The 12,746-nt window shown below is 34.6% G+C and overlaps 1 protein-coding gene across 1 annotated transcript; it reads right to left on the minus strand.

Moving 5' to 3' along the window:
* Positions 1 to 700: 700 nt before the first annotated feature.
* Positions 701 to 9,815, minus strand: LOC109072320 (protein ILRUN-like). Its single transcript, XM_019088572.2, has 5 exons — positions 9,550 to 9,815; positions 7,748 to 7,902; positions 7,177 to 7,374; positions 5,782 to 6,086; positions 701 to 3,549 (listed from the first exon to the last, which is right to left on the minus strand). The coding sequence occupies exons 1-5, from the start codon at positions 9,711 to 9,713 to the stop codon at positions 3,514 to 3,516; spliced, it is 858 nt and encodes a 285-aa protein (XP_018944117.1). The 5' UTR covers positions 9,714 to 9,815; the 3' UTR covers positions 701 to 3,513.
* Between the last annotated feature and the right edge of the window lie 2,931 nt (positions 9,816 to 12,746).

Here is a 12,746-nt window from a genome sequence, read left to right on the forward strand (position 1 = left end):
CAATAATCCACAGCACTCTAGTCCATCAGTTAACTTCCTTGTGAAAAGATAATTCACTTCTTTGTGAAAATATAACAAGTTTTAACCACTGCTTCAGGCAAAAATTTAATTCCATAATTTCAATAATATCGCTTCCTCCAGTGAAAAAGTTGACTTGTTTCAGGAGAGAAATATGCACAAATTAAGCATTGTTTACAAGCCAAAACTGTCTAACACAGTTCTAAACAAGTAATAAATTTTGATTTTGATTTGGGAGGACAACAGGAGACACTGGAAGAAGCATTATTTCAGGCTATTTTGGCCAGAAGTAGGAGTTTTAATTAAAAATGCCTTGATGGATTTGATTCTTACAATTCTGCAGTTTTTATCAGCTGTTTGGACTCTCATTCTGGCGGCACCCATTCACTGCAGAGGATCCACTGGAGAGAAAGTGATGGAATGCTACATTTCTCCAAATCTGTTCTCATGAAGAAACAAACTCGTCTACATCTTGAATGGCTAGAGAGTTAGTATATCTTTAGCAAATGTTCTTTTTTGGGTGAAATATTCCTTTAAATGTTGAAGGTCATGCTTCAAGGTAAAAGGTAAAAAAATAAAATAAAAATAAAAAGACAAGATGTTTATGATTTTCTCTGGGAACTGCATTAACAAATCACACTGCTCATGTATGCTGCATGCAAAACAGAAGACGACAGAACTGTTTGTTTCAGTGTTAATTTAATCATACAAATGTTCAATTATACATACAGGAAAAGGCTTTTCATATTTTCTCTTTTTCACTGTGCTATCATAGGACTCTATGCAAACTCTCCACTCAATCATACACCAGGACACGGTGCAGAAAAACCTATCACATCTAACAGAAAAAAAAGAAAGAAATCAGGAAAAAAAAGACAATAATTCAATAATGAATCAATCACACTTCTCACATGCATAAGCAACACCAAAAAACAAAACAAACAAACAAAAAAAAACAACAGTGTAATTATAAATCAGAAGGAGGCTGTGAGGTGTGCAGCGCTTGGGATGAGGACATTCACTAAGAACAGCTCAAAGGAAGACCTGACTGATGAAGAGATGGCATCATCCAATGAGCTGTTTATGGGCCGAGCACTAGGCGAAATGTCAGTTTACTTCTGTCCTAACTGCAACATAAAACGGCGACCAGTGTCAGAACATTAACTTCTTTTATGCTTCAACTGTGAGTGCAACTTTTTGGAATATGGAAGGGACTGTCCCTTAAAACACTGCATAGATCATTTGCAATGTAAAACTGAAGCCACAGCATTTCTAAAACACTGGACGCAATGTTGGTATCGTTAATGGCGAAATTTTCCAGGTGCATAGAACTGGGGGAAACAGACAGAATTGCCTGACGTGTTAAATTTAACAAGACATGATGACACTAATCTCTATTGCCTTGACATGAAGGTCAATTTGGGCTCCTTGATTTGCATACTGCTTGAGGATAGCAGCTAATTTGTTTAAACGCTTTCATCTTCATGACCTAACGTTTATCTCAGTAAATAGACCCATAGAGAAAAACATTATAGGAGACTTGTTAACGCTTTTTGTTTATGTCTTATAAATTGCCTAACCATTGCAGCAAAACAGAAAATGGTGAGTAAAACAGCATTTCAGATATATTTAGCAAGATATAAACATCCAAGAGGCTTTCCATCATACCAAACACAGAGGCACGATTTAAACCAAATCAATTCCACAAAACTCCTTTATGCATTAAAATATTATTTGGAGCGTTCCAGCTTGAAATCTGCCATTTCAACGTTTAGCAACAACTCAAGAATACAAATTAAAAAGGATATTTTTAGCTAAATGCAAATGCTACCACAGAAAACAACTGGTTTCTCATTAAGTTAAAAGAAAAAAAAAAAAGTGTGTAGGGAAATGCCTTTACAATGGAAGTAGTGCACTTGCCACAGACTTCAACTGTAGGCACATACATATCGATGCATTTTCAGGTAGAGAGGTACAAATCCAAATTATTTTCTGTCACAGATGACATCCACTTGCATCGACTAAATATTCCTCTAAAATTAACTCATTCTCACACGTTCCCCTCATTAAAACACCCTCAGCTCATTTAAAACAGCTTAATACCATCGTAGGTCTAGGTGAATGACAAAAATGTATGATTTGGAAAATCTATCAGTGACGTGCTTGTGAACTTTTAGGTCAGTAAACAAGGGAACCAAAGCCACATCTGCTTGCTATCATCTCTGATGGACTGAGTCATTACGAGTGGAAAACCAACATCAGCACTCTGGAACTCCAGAACAACATCAATGTAAACAAATATGATAACAGCAACAAGATCTCTGACGACGGCTATGACTCGACCTGTGGTGGCAGTACAGATGTATACTTCAATATGATGAGACATAATGTGCTCATGTACGCTGTACAGGTTGCTGGGCTTTTTTTCTTTTTAACTGAATCCAGAGAACAGTTTTGTAATAAACAATTACAAGTGGCTGGCAAAGGACCATATGAAAGCAATTACACCATTTAACCTCCAAGTAGGCACACTGACCTTTTTTCTCAAAACGGTTCAGTTTACAAAGAAAAAGTCCGAGAACATAGATGAAAAATTATAAAACTACTTGACAGGCATTAATTCTTTGTTGATGGCTTTTGTGCATGGCTGAAACACTCAGTTGCACACATATTGAGGTGACTACCACAAATCCTGTCAAGAATAAACCCCAGTCATATTTCACCGCAAAACCAAAAGGAAGAAAGGAAAAATTATACTTTGCTTAAAGAAAAGTAAGCCTGTTTTTAGGACGAAGATTTTCTTCGTTGTGACATTTTCATGGTCATTAATCATTTGATGCAATGCAAAAATAATACATTTTTTTGCCATACATTAATTGGGTGCATTTAAATTAAGCTTATAAAAAAATTAGTGCAATTGTAAAATTTTATACAAAAATGTAAACAATGTGAGAATAATTGGAATAACCAATAAAAAAAAAAAAAAAAAAAAAATAAAAACATTAAGAGGAAAAATGTGCCATGAGGCAAAATATATCTTAAAAGTCCTAAAAACATGCTATATTTTCTTTACGCAAAACATACATTTCTTATGCTTTCCTATTGATTTTGGTGTGAAACATGACTCAGACATGTTCTCGTACATCTACTGGTCTTGCCTCTGTTTCTCTTGTGTATTTGTGCACTCACTCACGCATCTGAATTTCCTGCTGTAATGTGACAATACGGATCAAAAAATGGTGTATTTTTCATTATATCTCTTTAGAATTTCTAGCACTCATCTAAATCTAGCATTCACACATGCGTAACTCAGGTGTTGGTTCAATATTGATTTGGAGCCAAACAGATTTGTCCACACGTTTATGTGATGTTGTGATGCGTCGGGGGAGAGGGAGGGTCACCAAGTCTTTAGAGTAAATCTCTTCCTCCTCTCACTGAACCCTAGAAAAGGGCAAAAGCAGCAGCTCTGATGAGCTACCGGGTGGTTTCTGTATCTTAAGACTGTCCGAACGGGAAGGGTCCATTAATGCCCTGGGAAGAAACAGAAACAATGACATAAAACTCTAATGTCAAAGACCATTTGTAAATACATTTTCTGAAGAAAACATACATGGTGCTTGACAGTTCAAAACTTTTTTAAGTGATTGCTTACAGCCTTAATAAAAAGATCTCTAAGTCTCTGGCTCAAGTCCCTCCTTCAGTGCCTGCAGGTATTGTTAAAGAAAATATTCTCTAACATTACGTTACACTAGGAATATATGTATGCTATGGGTTTACAGTCAGCAATCTGAGATTTCATCACTGACTTCTTTAACCGGTTAATAACATTTCTGCATCAGCTCACATGCTTGCATGGAACTCCATCTTGTGGCTGAGAGGCAAAGTTTAACCCCATTAAGGGCATTTTAAACAGCCTCTAGATTGACATTCACAGATGAAAACCCTGAAGTTAACATGAACACATCAAAGCCAAATTCAGAACGACAAACTTCTACATAGGAGATAAAATGCCTTTCATTATTTTTCAGCCTTTTGACATATACATCTCAATATCATATTTAGCATTTCATCACTTCCTCACCAGTGGATCCTCTGCAGTGAATGACGTAAGCGATATTATCGATTATGGACTCGTATTTTGGCCAGAGGCAATGGTTTAAAGTTAAAAAACCTTGGTGTTGGATGGATTTGTTTCTTACAAACACAATTTTTTCACTTCACAAGATGTTAACTGATGGACTGGAGTAGTGTGGATTACTTTTGGATTGTTGTGATGTTTTTATCAGCTTTTTGGGGTCTCATTTTGACGGCACCCATTCAATGCAGAGGTTCCATTGGTGAGCAAGAGAAGTAATGCTACATTTCTTCAAATCTGTTCCAATGAAAAAAGCAAACTCATCTACATTTTGGATGGCCTGAGGATGAGTAAATATTTAGCAAATTTTCATTTTTGTATGATCTATTCCTTTAACTATTTTGATGCATGAAAAATATAATTTCTGAGTTATAATATTCATTGAAATAAGCAACATCACAAACTACTGTATGTGACTAATGCTTAGTCTCACTGCTTTAATGGTTTTATTTTACAAGGTCGTTCAGAAATTGGGTAAAAAAAAAATTAAAATAAAAAAAGTTATTTTGATGTTTTTAAAGACCTTTAAGTGTGTCTGAAAACAATATTGTTGGTATGAAGACTATGAAATGGCTGAAGCCCACACCTCCCGATGCTGAAAACTTTATAGTGCTAAATGAGCCAATCAGCTCGTTTTGTCTATCTGCATGGAAATTCAGTACAGGTTTTTCCAGTATTCCATGGAAAACATACAAGAAAATGCTGTTGGTTGGGTTTAGGAACTATCTAGGAACTATAACTAGTCTATTTCAATCAATCAATCAATCAATCATTAAGAATTGTTTTTGCATAATCACTCAAAAATGTTGTGGAATTCATCACTTAATTATATAATAAAATGAATATTGCTATTTATTACCATGTACTGTTATATTGGTGCATATAAAAGAAAACTAAAACAGTAAATTCAAGTTATTACATTAAACGTTGCATATGCTTAAAGACAATGGCTGTTCCGAGTCAAAATAATGTAAAAAAAATAAATAAAAAAAATTAATAAATAAAAACTTTTATAAGATATTTTAGAGCTGTTATATACAGAATCTAGACATTTATTGAATCATCAGAAGGCTGAAACTGTTTTAGCTGTATCACATGTGCGGAATGAGGAAAGGTGTAACCCAACACGGTGAATTATCACAATGTGCTTTTCTTTGGTCAAATGTCACAAAACAGGGCAGAGAGAAAAAAAAAGGTGACGCGCTGTTGTTACATGACCTTCTGTGCTAACAGATCATACGGCAGTCAGCACATTGAGAAGTTTCCAGAGTTGACTTCTGGCATAAAAGCAAGATTTTGAGACCTGCTGAGTGTTTCATCTTGGTTTTCTGAACCCATCTTGGCTTAACCTCGTCCCTTACCTTTGGAAAAAGCCCCTCAATCAAGAACATTTGAATTAGGATCACAGAACTGGACTTGTCCCATTAGTGAACAGTAGTCATAATTGTTCATTATTCTAACATACAACTTACGCCTACAGCTGGGTGATACTGAATATTCGAAATATATCTGTGAAGATTTTGTCACAGATATACAACACCACCATTCAAAAGTTAAGGGTCAGTAAGTAGTTATTATCATGTTAATCTTCTTTCAACTCAATGAAATTCTCCAAATCGCATACATACCTGGCTGTAAGTCACTACTGAAAAGTTGTTTTGGAGACCATTTGGTGTAATATTTACAGAGCTGTGATTGAGTCCATTTTGATCTTGCTGAATGGAGTCCAGAGGGGCCTCCCAGTGGCCCCCGGGGTCTTTTAGATGATCCTCATTGGTGTCCTGCTTGTTCTTCTGTGGTGAGGCGAAAGGGTTGAAGTCTCCCTCCAGACTGCGGTGTGGCTGCGTGTTGAACTCTGTCTCGAAGGAGGATAACTGCTGTGTGACGCCCAGCAGGCCTCCCTCTTCCACACTCAGGATCACCCAGATCACATCTGCATATCAAGTGGAATGAGGTGAGCCACATGTCCTCCATTCACCAAAGTTGGTTGTAGTACTCAGAACATGCAGCACTACTGCTCTGAATGGCATACTACCATACTGACTGTACTATTTTTAGTATGCAGAAAGAAAATTATATGTGGTTGGATCAACTTGAGGGTGTGTAAATGAACACAGTTTTCATTTTTGAGTTAACTATTGCTTTAAAATGTTTGTCATTGCATAATGTTTTGCATATTAATCTTTTTTTTAACTAATAGTTAAATTTGCTTAATTTTTACTCAATTTTTCATCGGACCAGAGTTGCAGAAATGTAGCATTGCATCACTAGCTCACTAATAGATCCTCTGCAGTGAATGGGTGCCGTCAGAAAGAAAAAAAACATCACTACAATCCACAGTCCATCACTTAATGCTGTGTGAGATGAAAAGCTGCATCTTTGTAAGAAACAAACCCATCATGGCGTTTTAACTTTAAACCATTGCTTCTGGATAAATTTGTGTCGATAATCCATAATAACACTTCCTCCAGTGAAAAAGTTCATCCCCTGTTGTCTCCTCAAATCGAAATACACAGACATATTTGTTTAGAACAGTTTTGGACTGTTTTCGCTTGAAAATGGTGCTTGATCTGTGCATATTTCTCGCCTGATTCAGACGAGACAACTTTTTCACTGGAGAAAGCAACTTTAAGGATTATGGACTCAAAGTAAACAGTTTAAAAAAAAGTTGAAGTTATGGATTTGTTTATTGCAAACAAACAACCTTTCACGTCACAAGATGTTAACTGATGGACTGGAGTGGTGTGGATTACTTGTGGATTATTGTGATGTTTTTATCAGCTGTTTGGACTCTCATTCTGACGGCACCCATTCACTGCAGAGCATCCATTGGTGAGCAAATGATGTAATGCTACATTTCTTCAAATCTGCTCTGATGAAGAAAAAAAAAACTCATCTACATCTTGGATGAATTTAAGCGTAGGTACATTTTCAGCTATTTTTTCTATTATTCCTTTTGAATAGTTGTTTCATAGCCTAATATCTTGAAAACATTGACTGTTACTTTATCGTTTGCGTCTCACCTCCGTAGAAGAGTCCAGTGGCAGTGCACATTCTCCACTGGCCCTGGTACATGCCAGGAACAGCTGGACTGCGCATCTGCACGCTCACGTCTGAGATCTCCTGTGGGTCCAGGGACCGCACCATCACCATGTTCACATGACCAAACTGATCCCCGCCAACATACTTCAGACACACACCCGGGGGCCACGACTCTGCACCTGCAACGAAGACAGGAACAACATTAAAGTTTGACAAAACAAAGGATTAAACGTGATGTGGCTAGATCATCAATCCTTAAAAGAAGCAAAACTATTATTGATATTCTGATATCAGTTAGTTTTAGGAAATATAACATAATATAAGAGAAACTATCAAATTAACAAACATGAACATGAAACAAGTATGAAATAAAAGACTGCTAATAATAAATAAATATAAGTTAAACTAGGTTTATTACAGTTCAAAATGACTCCTGAATACATAAGACAAAACATTTAAGTCATCCCAAGAGATTCCACAATGTAGTTTTAATTACAATCTGTTAGAGCATCAGCCTTTTCATATTTACAACCAGAGCGAGAAAACATTCACCCGTGTTCTGTATCCTCCACGTCTTTGTGAACTGTGTGTCGGGGGGAACAGACTCCCCCTCTCCAATCGTCACATCTTCCACAAAAGACATTGACGGCGTGTTGATGTTTGGACTCTCAAAGTCATAATACGCTCCAATAGCTGCTTGCAGGTTCCTGATAAGACACGGATACAGGCAGATCAACACTGGAGATTCAGAGACAATGTAATTGCCAAGAGCAAAACAACATGCATTAATTAAATGTATGAAAAGCAGGTTAATCATCAGCCAATAGTTAATATGAGATTGATCCCAACAAAAATGTAACTTACATTTATGCATTTAGCAAACTTTATCCAGTGAATTACAATAGAGGAACATAAGCAATTCGTCACAGAGCCAACAAGATTCATGATGTACAATAGAAGGTAAATTATAAAGCTGAACTAGGAACTTGGAAGAAGCGTGACATACAGCTCGTGTCAATCCCAAAATCTTAAAAGTACCACAATGCATCACAATACCACTTATATACTCACTTTTTTTTTGACATATATAACCTATAAACAGTTCATATTATGCCCATAAATAAATAGACAATATTAAATATTAAATATTAAATAAATAGACAATATTAATAACTCTCTCACACACACGCACACATATACATACATACATACATACATACACATAGACATATATATATAGACATATATATATATACATACACATACATACATTTCATTTAACAAAAATCATGTTTATTTGTGTGTGTATACATACATACATACATACATACATACGTACATACATACGTACATACATATACATATATACATATATACATATACATACATATATACATATATATACATATATATACATATATATATATACACACACATACATATATATATATATATACACACGCACAATAAAAACAGTACATTTGAAATGGTTGAAAAATAAGTTTGAAATGAGTTTAAAATATTTTAAGTTAATTCCAACAAAAACATGGATTGAAAGACATTTAGCAAATAAACAGCCCAGAAATTAAAGTCATGTTCAAAACAAAAGAAGGGAGGGATAGACTTGTGTGGGACTGTGTGTAACACCTCAGATGAAAGTACACTCGTGCATTACGTAACTCTAAAGAAACTTTACACCAGTCCTCACGTCAAACACCAAATAAAAAAAACAATGTATAGACACTAAGTATGCTGCTTATTACAAATAAAAACTAATCTAATTCTGTCGTTAGTTAAAATTGTATTTTTGAAGGGTCGTGACTGAACAACATTGGACAATGTCTGTGTCTCAAAACATTTGCGAGCCCCTACCTAGACACCATAAATGCACAATCCTAGTCAGCAGCATATCGAGTCAGAAACCCCCCAAAATGCTGCTTAGATAGGGCACGTGAAAGGTTTTGAAACACAACCACTACTGTAGCGAGTCACTAGCACAAACAGGCTAACGTTACATGTTTTGTCAACTGACATAAATGAGACAAATCCAGTTGTTTAAGAACATGTTTTAGAAAATGTACATTTATTGTTTTAAGAGCTTAAATGTCTAAAATATTACTACTGTAGGTCACATGAGCCGAAACGTTACAGTGGCTGTCTATGTAAACAGTCGATTAGCCATTATTAGCTAGTTGTGTTTTTCGCTTCAGATCCATTTAAACTCCATTGGGCTCATGACAGCTGTTCTAGCGATGCTATTTTTGACATGCAAGATATTTTGAAGCAAGAAATCGCAGTGGGCAACTCTTTATGTTTAGTTCAGGAGTAGGCCGCGGCCGAGTCCCCGGACTCACCAGTTGGTCATGTCCAGGAAGAAGGCGCAGCCAGCCGGGTTCAGCTGAAAGCCCAGCAGCCTCTGGAACTCCGAGATGAGGACATCTTTATCCGTGGTGCCCATGCAGCTGAATTTTTGCATGAGCTCCGGATCCAGGTCTATGTCCATGCCCTCCATGAGCATGCGGCTGTCCCGGGGATAAATTTTAATTGAGTCCGAGGCCTTCTCCAGTCATAACAAGCGACCCGATAACAAGCTCAGTACGCATGGCTGCGGGCGGGGTGGGGCGGGGCTTCACGCACGACGTAACTATGGTGCGGGAGAACGTCAGCTGTTGCTATTCGACTGTTGCTGCGTCCCAATATGCCTACTTATACTACGCCCTTAAAGTATATACTCATTAGGTGACGAAAAAGTACACACTTTGAGTGTGTAGTAGAAGAGTAGGCAAGCTTTGGGACATACTATAACGTCATACAATTGTGTCTTTAATTGTCGACGCACCCTGTCACTGTAAACTGGCCTGTCAATCATCTTGTCACAGTTATCATCCTCCACATTTCATTTCATTTAACTTCCTGCCATACTGGAGAGAAAAAGAAGTAGCACGTTGGTCTGCGAGCATGCCGAGAACTCTGCTCATATTTTCTGCATAATGATGCATTTAAAAGTTAGCGAACAAATGTATATTTATAAAAGTTCACATTGCTATTGCAGATAAAATATAACACAGATAACATTAAATAAATATTTTTATCCCCAGGTTAAATGTTGATTATTAAAAACTCAAACCCCTTTATCTAAACATCTCTACTTTTCCATGTTCGTAGTTTTTTTTAATGCCTTTTATTCGTGTTTGTAATTCTCAACCGAATCATTCGTCAAATCGCAATGGATTGTGGGTAATATTAGCCATTAGAGTGTGCACGGATGCACACTTCAAAAATCGACCTGAAATAGTAGACCATCCGGGGACTTTTGGCATACTCTTTTCAACATACTGTGTTTTGGGACACACTTATTCTAATCTCATATACTGTTTAGGATGGATATATGAATATTGGGACGCAGGGTGTGTCTGCGGCGTGTCTTAATCCGGAGCATTCATACAAACCAGTAGACCCAATGATACTATACTCCCATAGTAGCAAATAAGGTAATATACCATGGTACTTTGACACATATACAACGATGCTGAATGATTACCTAGTTCATTTACCGTTGTATTCGCATGGTATGTCCAGCATATGACCAACAAGCTATTGTATTGCCATGGCACTTACTCAGTAAACATTGAATTACTAATAAAGTTGTGTACCCTTACTAAAGTACTGTGGCAGTACCATAGTAATGATTTGCTAGCCCTTATTCTGTACAACAGTGTATATTTATATATAAACTCTTAACTAAAATAACAGCACTGTTTTCCAGTTATGCAGGTAAGAAATCCACTGCACGTTGGATTTTAATTGTTATTTTAAATAAAATGATTTAAAATAATTGTATATTATTTTAATTAAATTATTATTTATTATTATAAAAGTAAATTATTAATTTTTAAAATGAATTATATAATTAATCAATAAAATAAAATTATTAAAATAAATTATTCTTATTATTCATTTATATTATTTAATTGTTTAATTAATTATTTGATGAATTAATTATTGTATTTATTTATTTAATAAATCCTCCTTTAACCAATTGTTTCTAGAGTAAATTTCCAGTGCATATTGGAAATTTAATTGCATTATTTTAAGTTATTTTATTTAATTGTTTTAATTATGTTATATAAAATTATTTAAAATATTTTGATGTAATTATTTTAATACAATTGTTTTAAATTATTTTATGTAATTGTTTTAATTATTTGTTGTATTTAGTTATTTAAATGACCCTTCTTTAAGAGTCTAACCTCGTTGTTTTTTAATGTGTATAATGTGCGCTGGATTTAGATGCATAATTGTAACACAGTGCTGTTATTTCAGATCAAAGTTTCTCAGAGGATGGCCCTACTACTTGCATCATATACAATGAGAAACCAACCCCACCATCCTGTGTGAGGGTCTCAGTAACCTGATTAGCCAGCCTGTCAGTAATAATAAGGCCAGGTCTTGGATCTAGGACCCATTGCTGCGTCAGCTTCGGTGAGATGACAAGAGAGACGGGGAGAGCTAACCACAACTGGAGACAAAGGAGTGAGTAACTTAAATCTGTGTGTTTGAAATGTTTTGTGCTTGCATGGTGTTTTTTTACTTTAGGGATGGTGATGTGGGCTGAACAGATATTATTCTGTAGCACTTATAATGTAATATACCTTTGTACAAAAACATATGATGTTAGTATACTTTTAATGGTGTAAATTCAAATAAGGAAAAATGTTCCAAATAGTATCGGAACACTTCTTAATGTTAAATGCAACTGTATTTTGTAGATTCCATATAGAAAATAATTTTTAGAGCAGGAATAAAGACCTAAAACCATTAATGTTGTTAATTAAATTTTAATAAATTTAATTCCATTTAAAGTTGATTTTATTATTCTAATTAAATTATTCTTTATTTTTCTTATTTTATTAATAAATTACAATTTAATTATTTAGTAAAAGCATAAAGACCTTAAACCCTAACACAAATAACTTTTTTTCAGCCTACTGTTGTAAATTGAACTTTAATAATCTAACAAAATTTAATAACATTTTATTTTATTATTTAAATTATAATTTAATGAAAATTAAATGTAAAGTTTATTTTTATTATTTAAATTGCATGGCTTTTTTTCTTATTTCAGTTTTTATTTCATTATTAAATTAAATTATTTAGTAAACCGTAAAGGCCGTAAATCCTAAGGCTAAGAACTATTTCAAGATATTGTAATATGTAAATTTAACTTTAATAATCTAATAATAAAATAAACTTATTTATTTAAATTAAACTTTAATAGTTTAAAATGTATTTTATTATTTGAATTACATTATTACATTTTTATTTTATTATTTAAATGATATAGTAAAGAGTAAAGACCTTAAACCCTGACAAAAGAACAATTTCAACATTTTGTTCTACATTGAACTTAATCTTAATAATTATTTAATTATTTTATTATTGCAAAAATAAATATTTTTTTTAATAATTATTGTATTTAATTATTTAAACAACCCTCCTTTAAGAGTCTAACCCCATTGTTTCAGTTGATGTTATTTCGGGCACATTTTAA

This window comes from Cyprinus carpio, chromosome A6 (genome assembly GCF_018340385.1).
Source record: "Cyprinus carpio isolate SPL01 chromosome A6, ASM1834038v1, whole genome shotgun sequence".
Classification (NCBI taxonomy): domain Eukaryota; kingdom Metazoa; phylum Chordata; class Actinopteri; order Cypriniformes; family Cyprinidae; genus Cyprinus; species Cyprinus carpio.

Excerpts from the sequence above, each read along its gene's own strand:
- LOC109072320 (XM_019088572.2), bottom strand. The coding sequence starts at position 9,713 with ATGCTCATGGAGGGCATGGACATAGACCTGGATCCGGAGCTCATGCAA. Across the intron at positions 7,375-7,747 it reads GTGGAGGATACAGAACACGG|GTGCAGAGTCGTGGCCCCCG; the intron begins GTGAATGTTTTC and ends TCTTCGTTGCAG. Across the intron at positions 3,550-5,781 it reads CAGTAGTGACTTACAGCCAG|GGCATTAATGGACCCTTCCC; the intron begins GTATGTATGCGA and ends GTTTCTTCCCAG.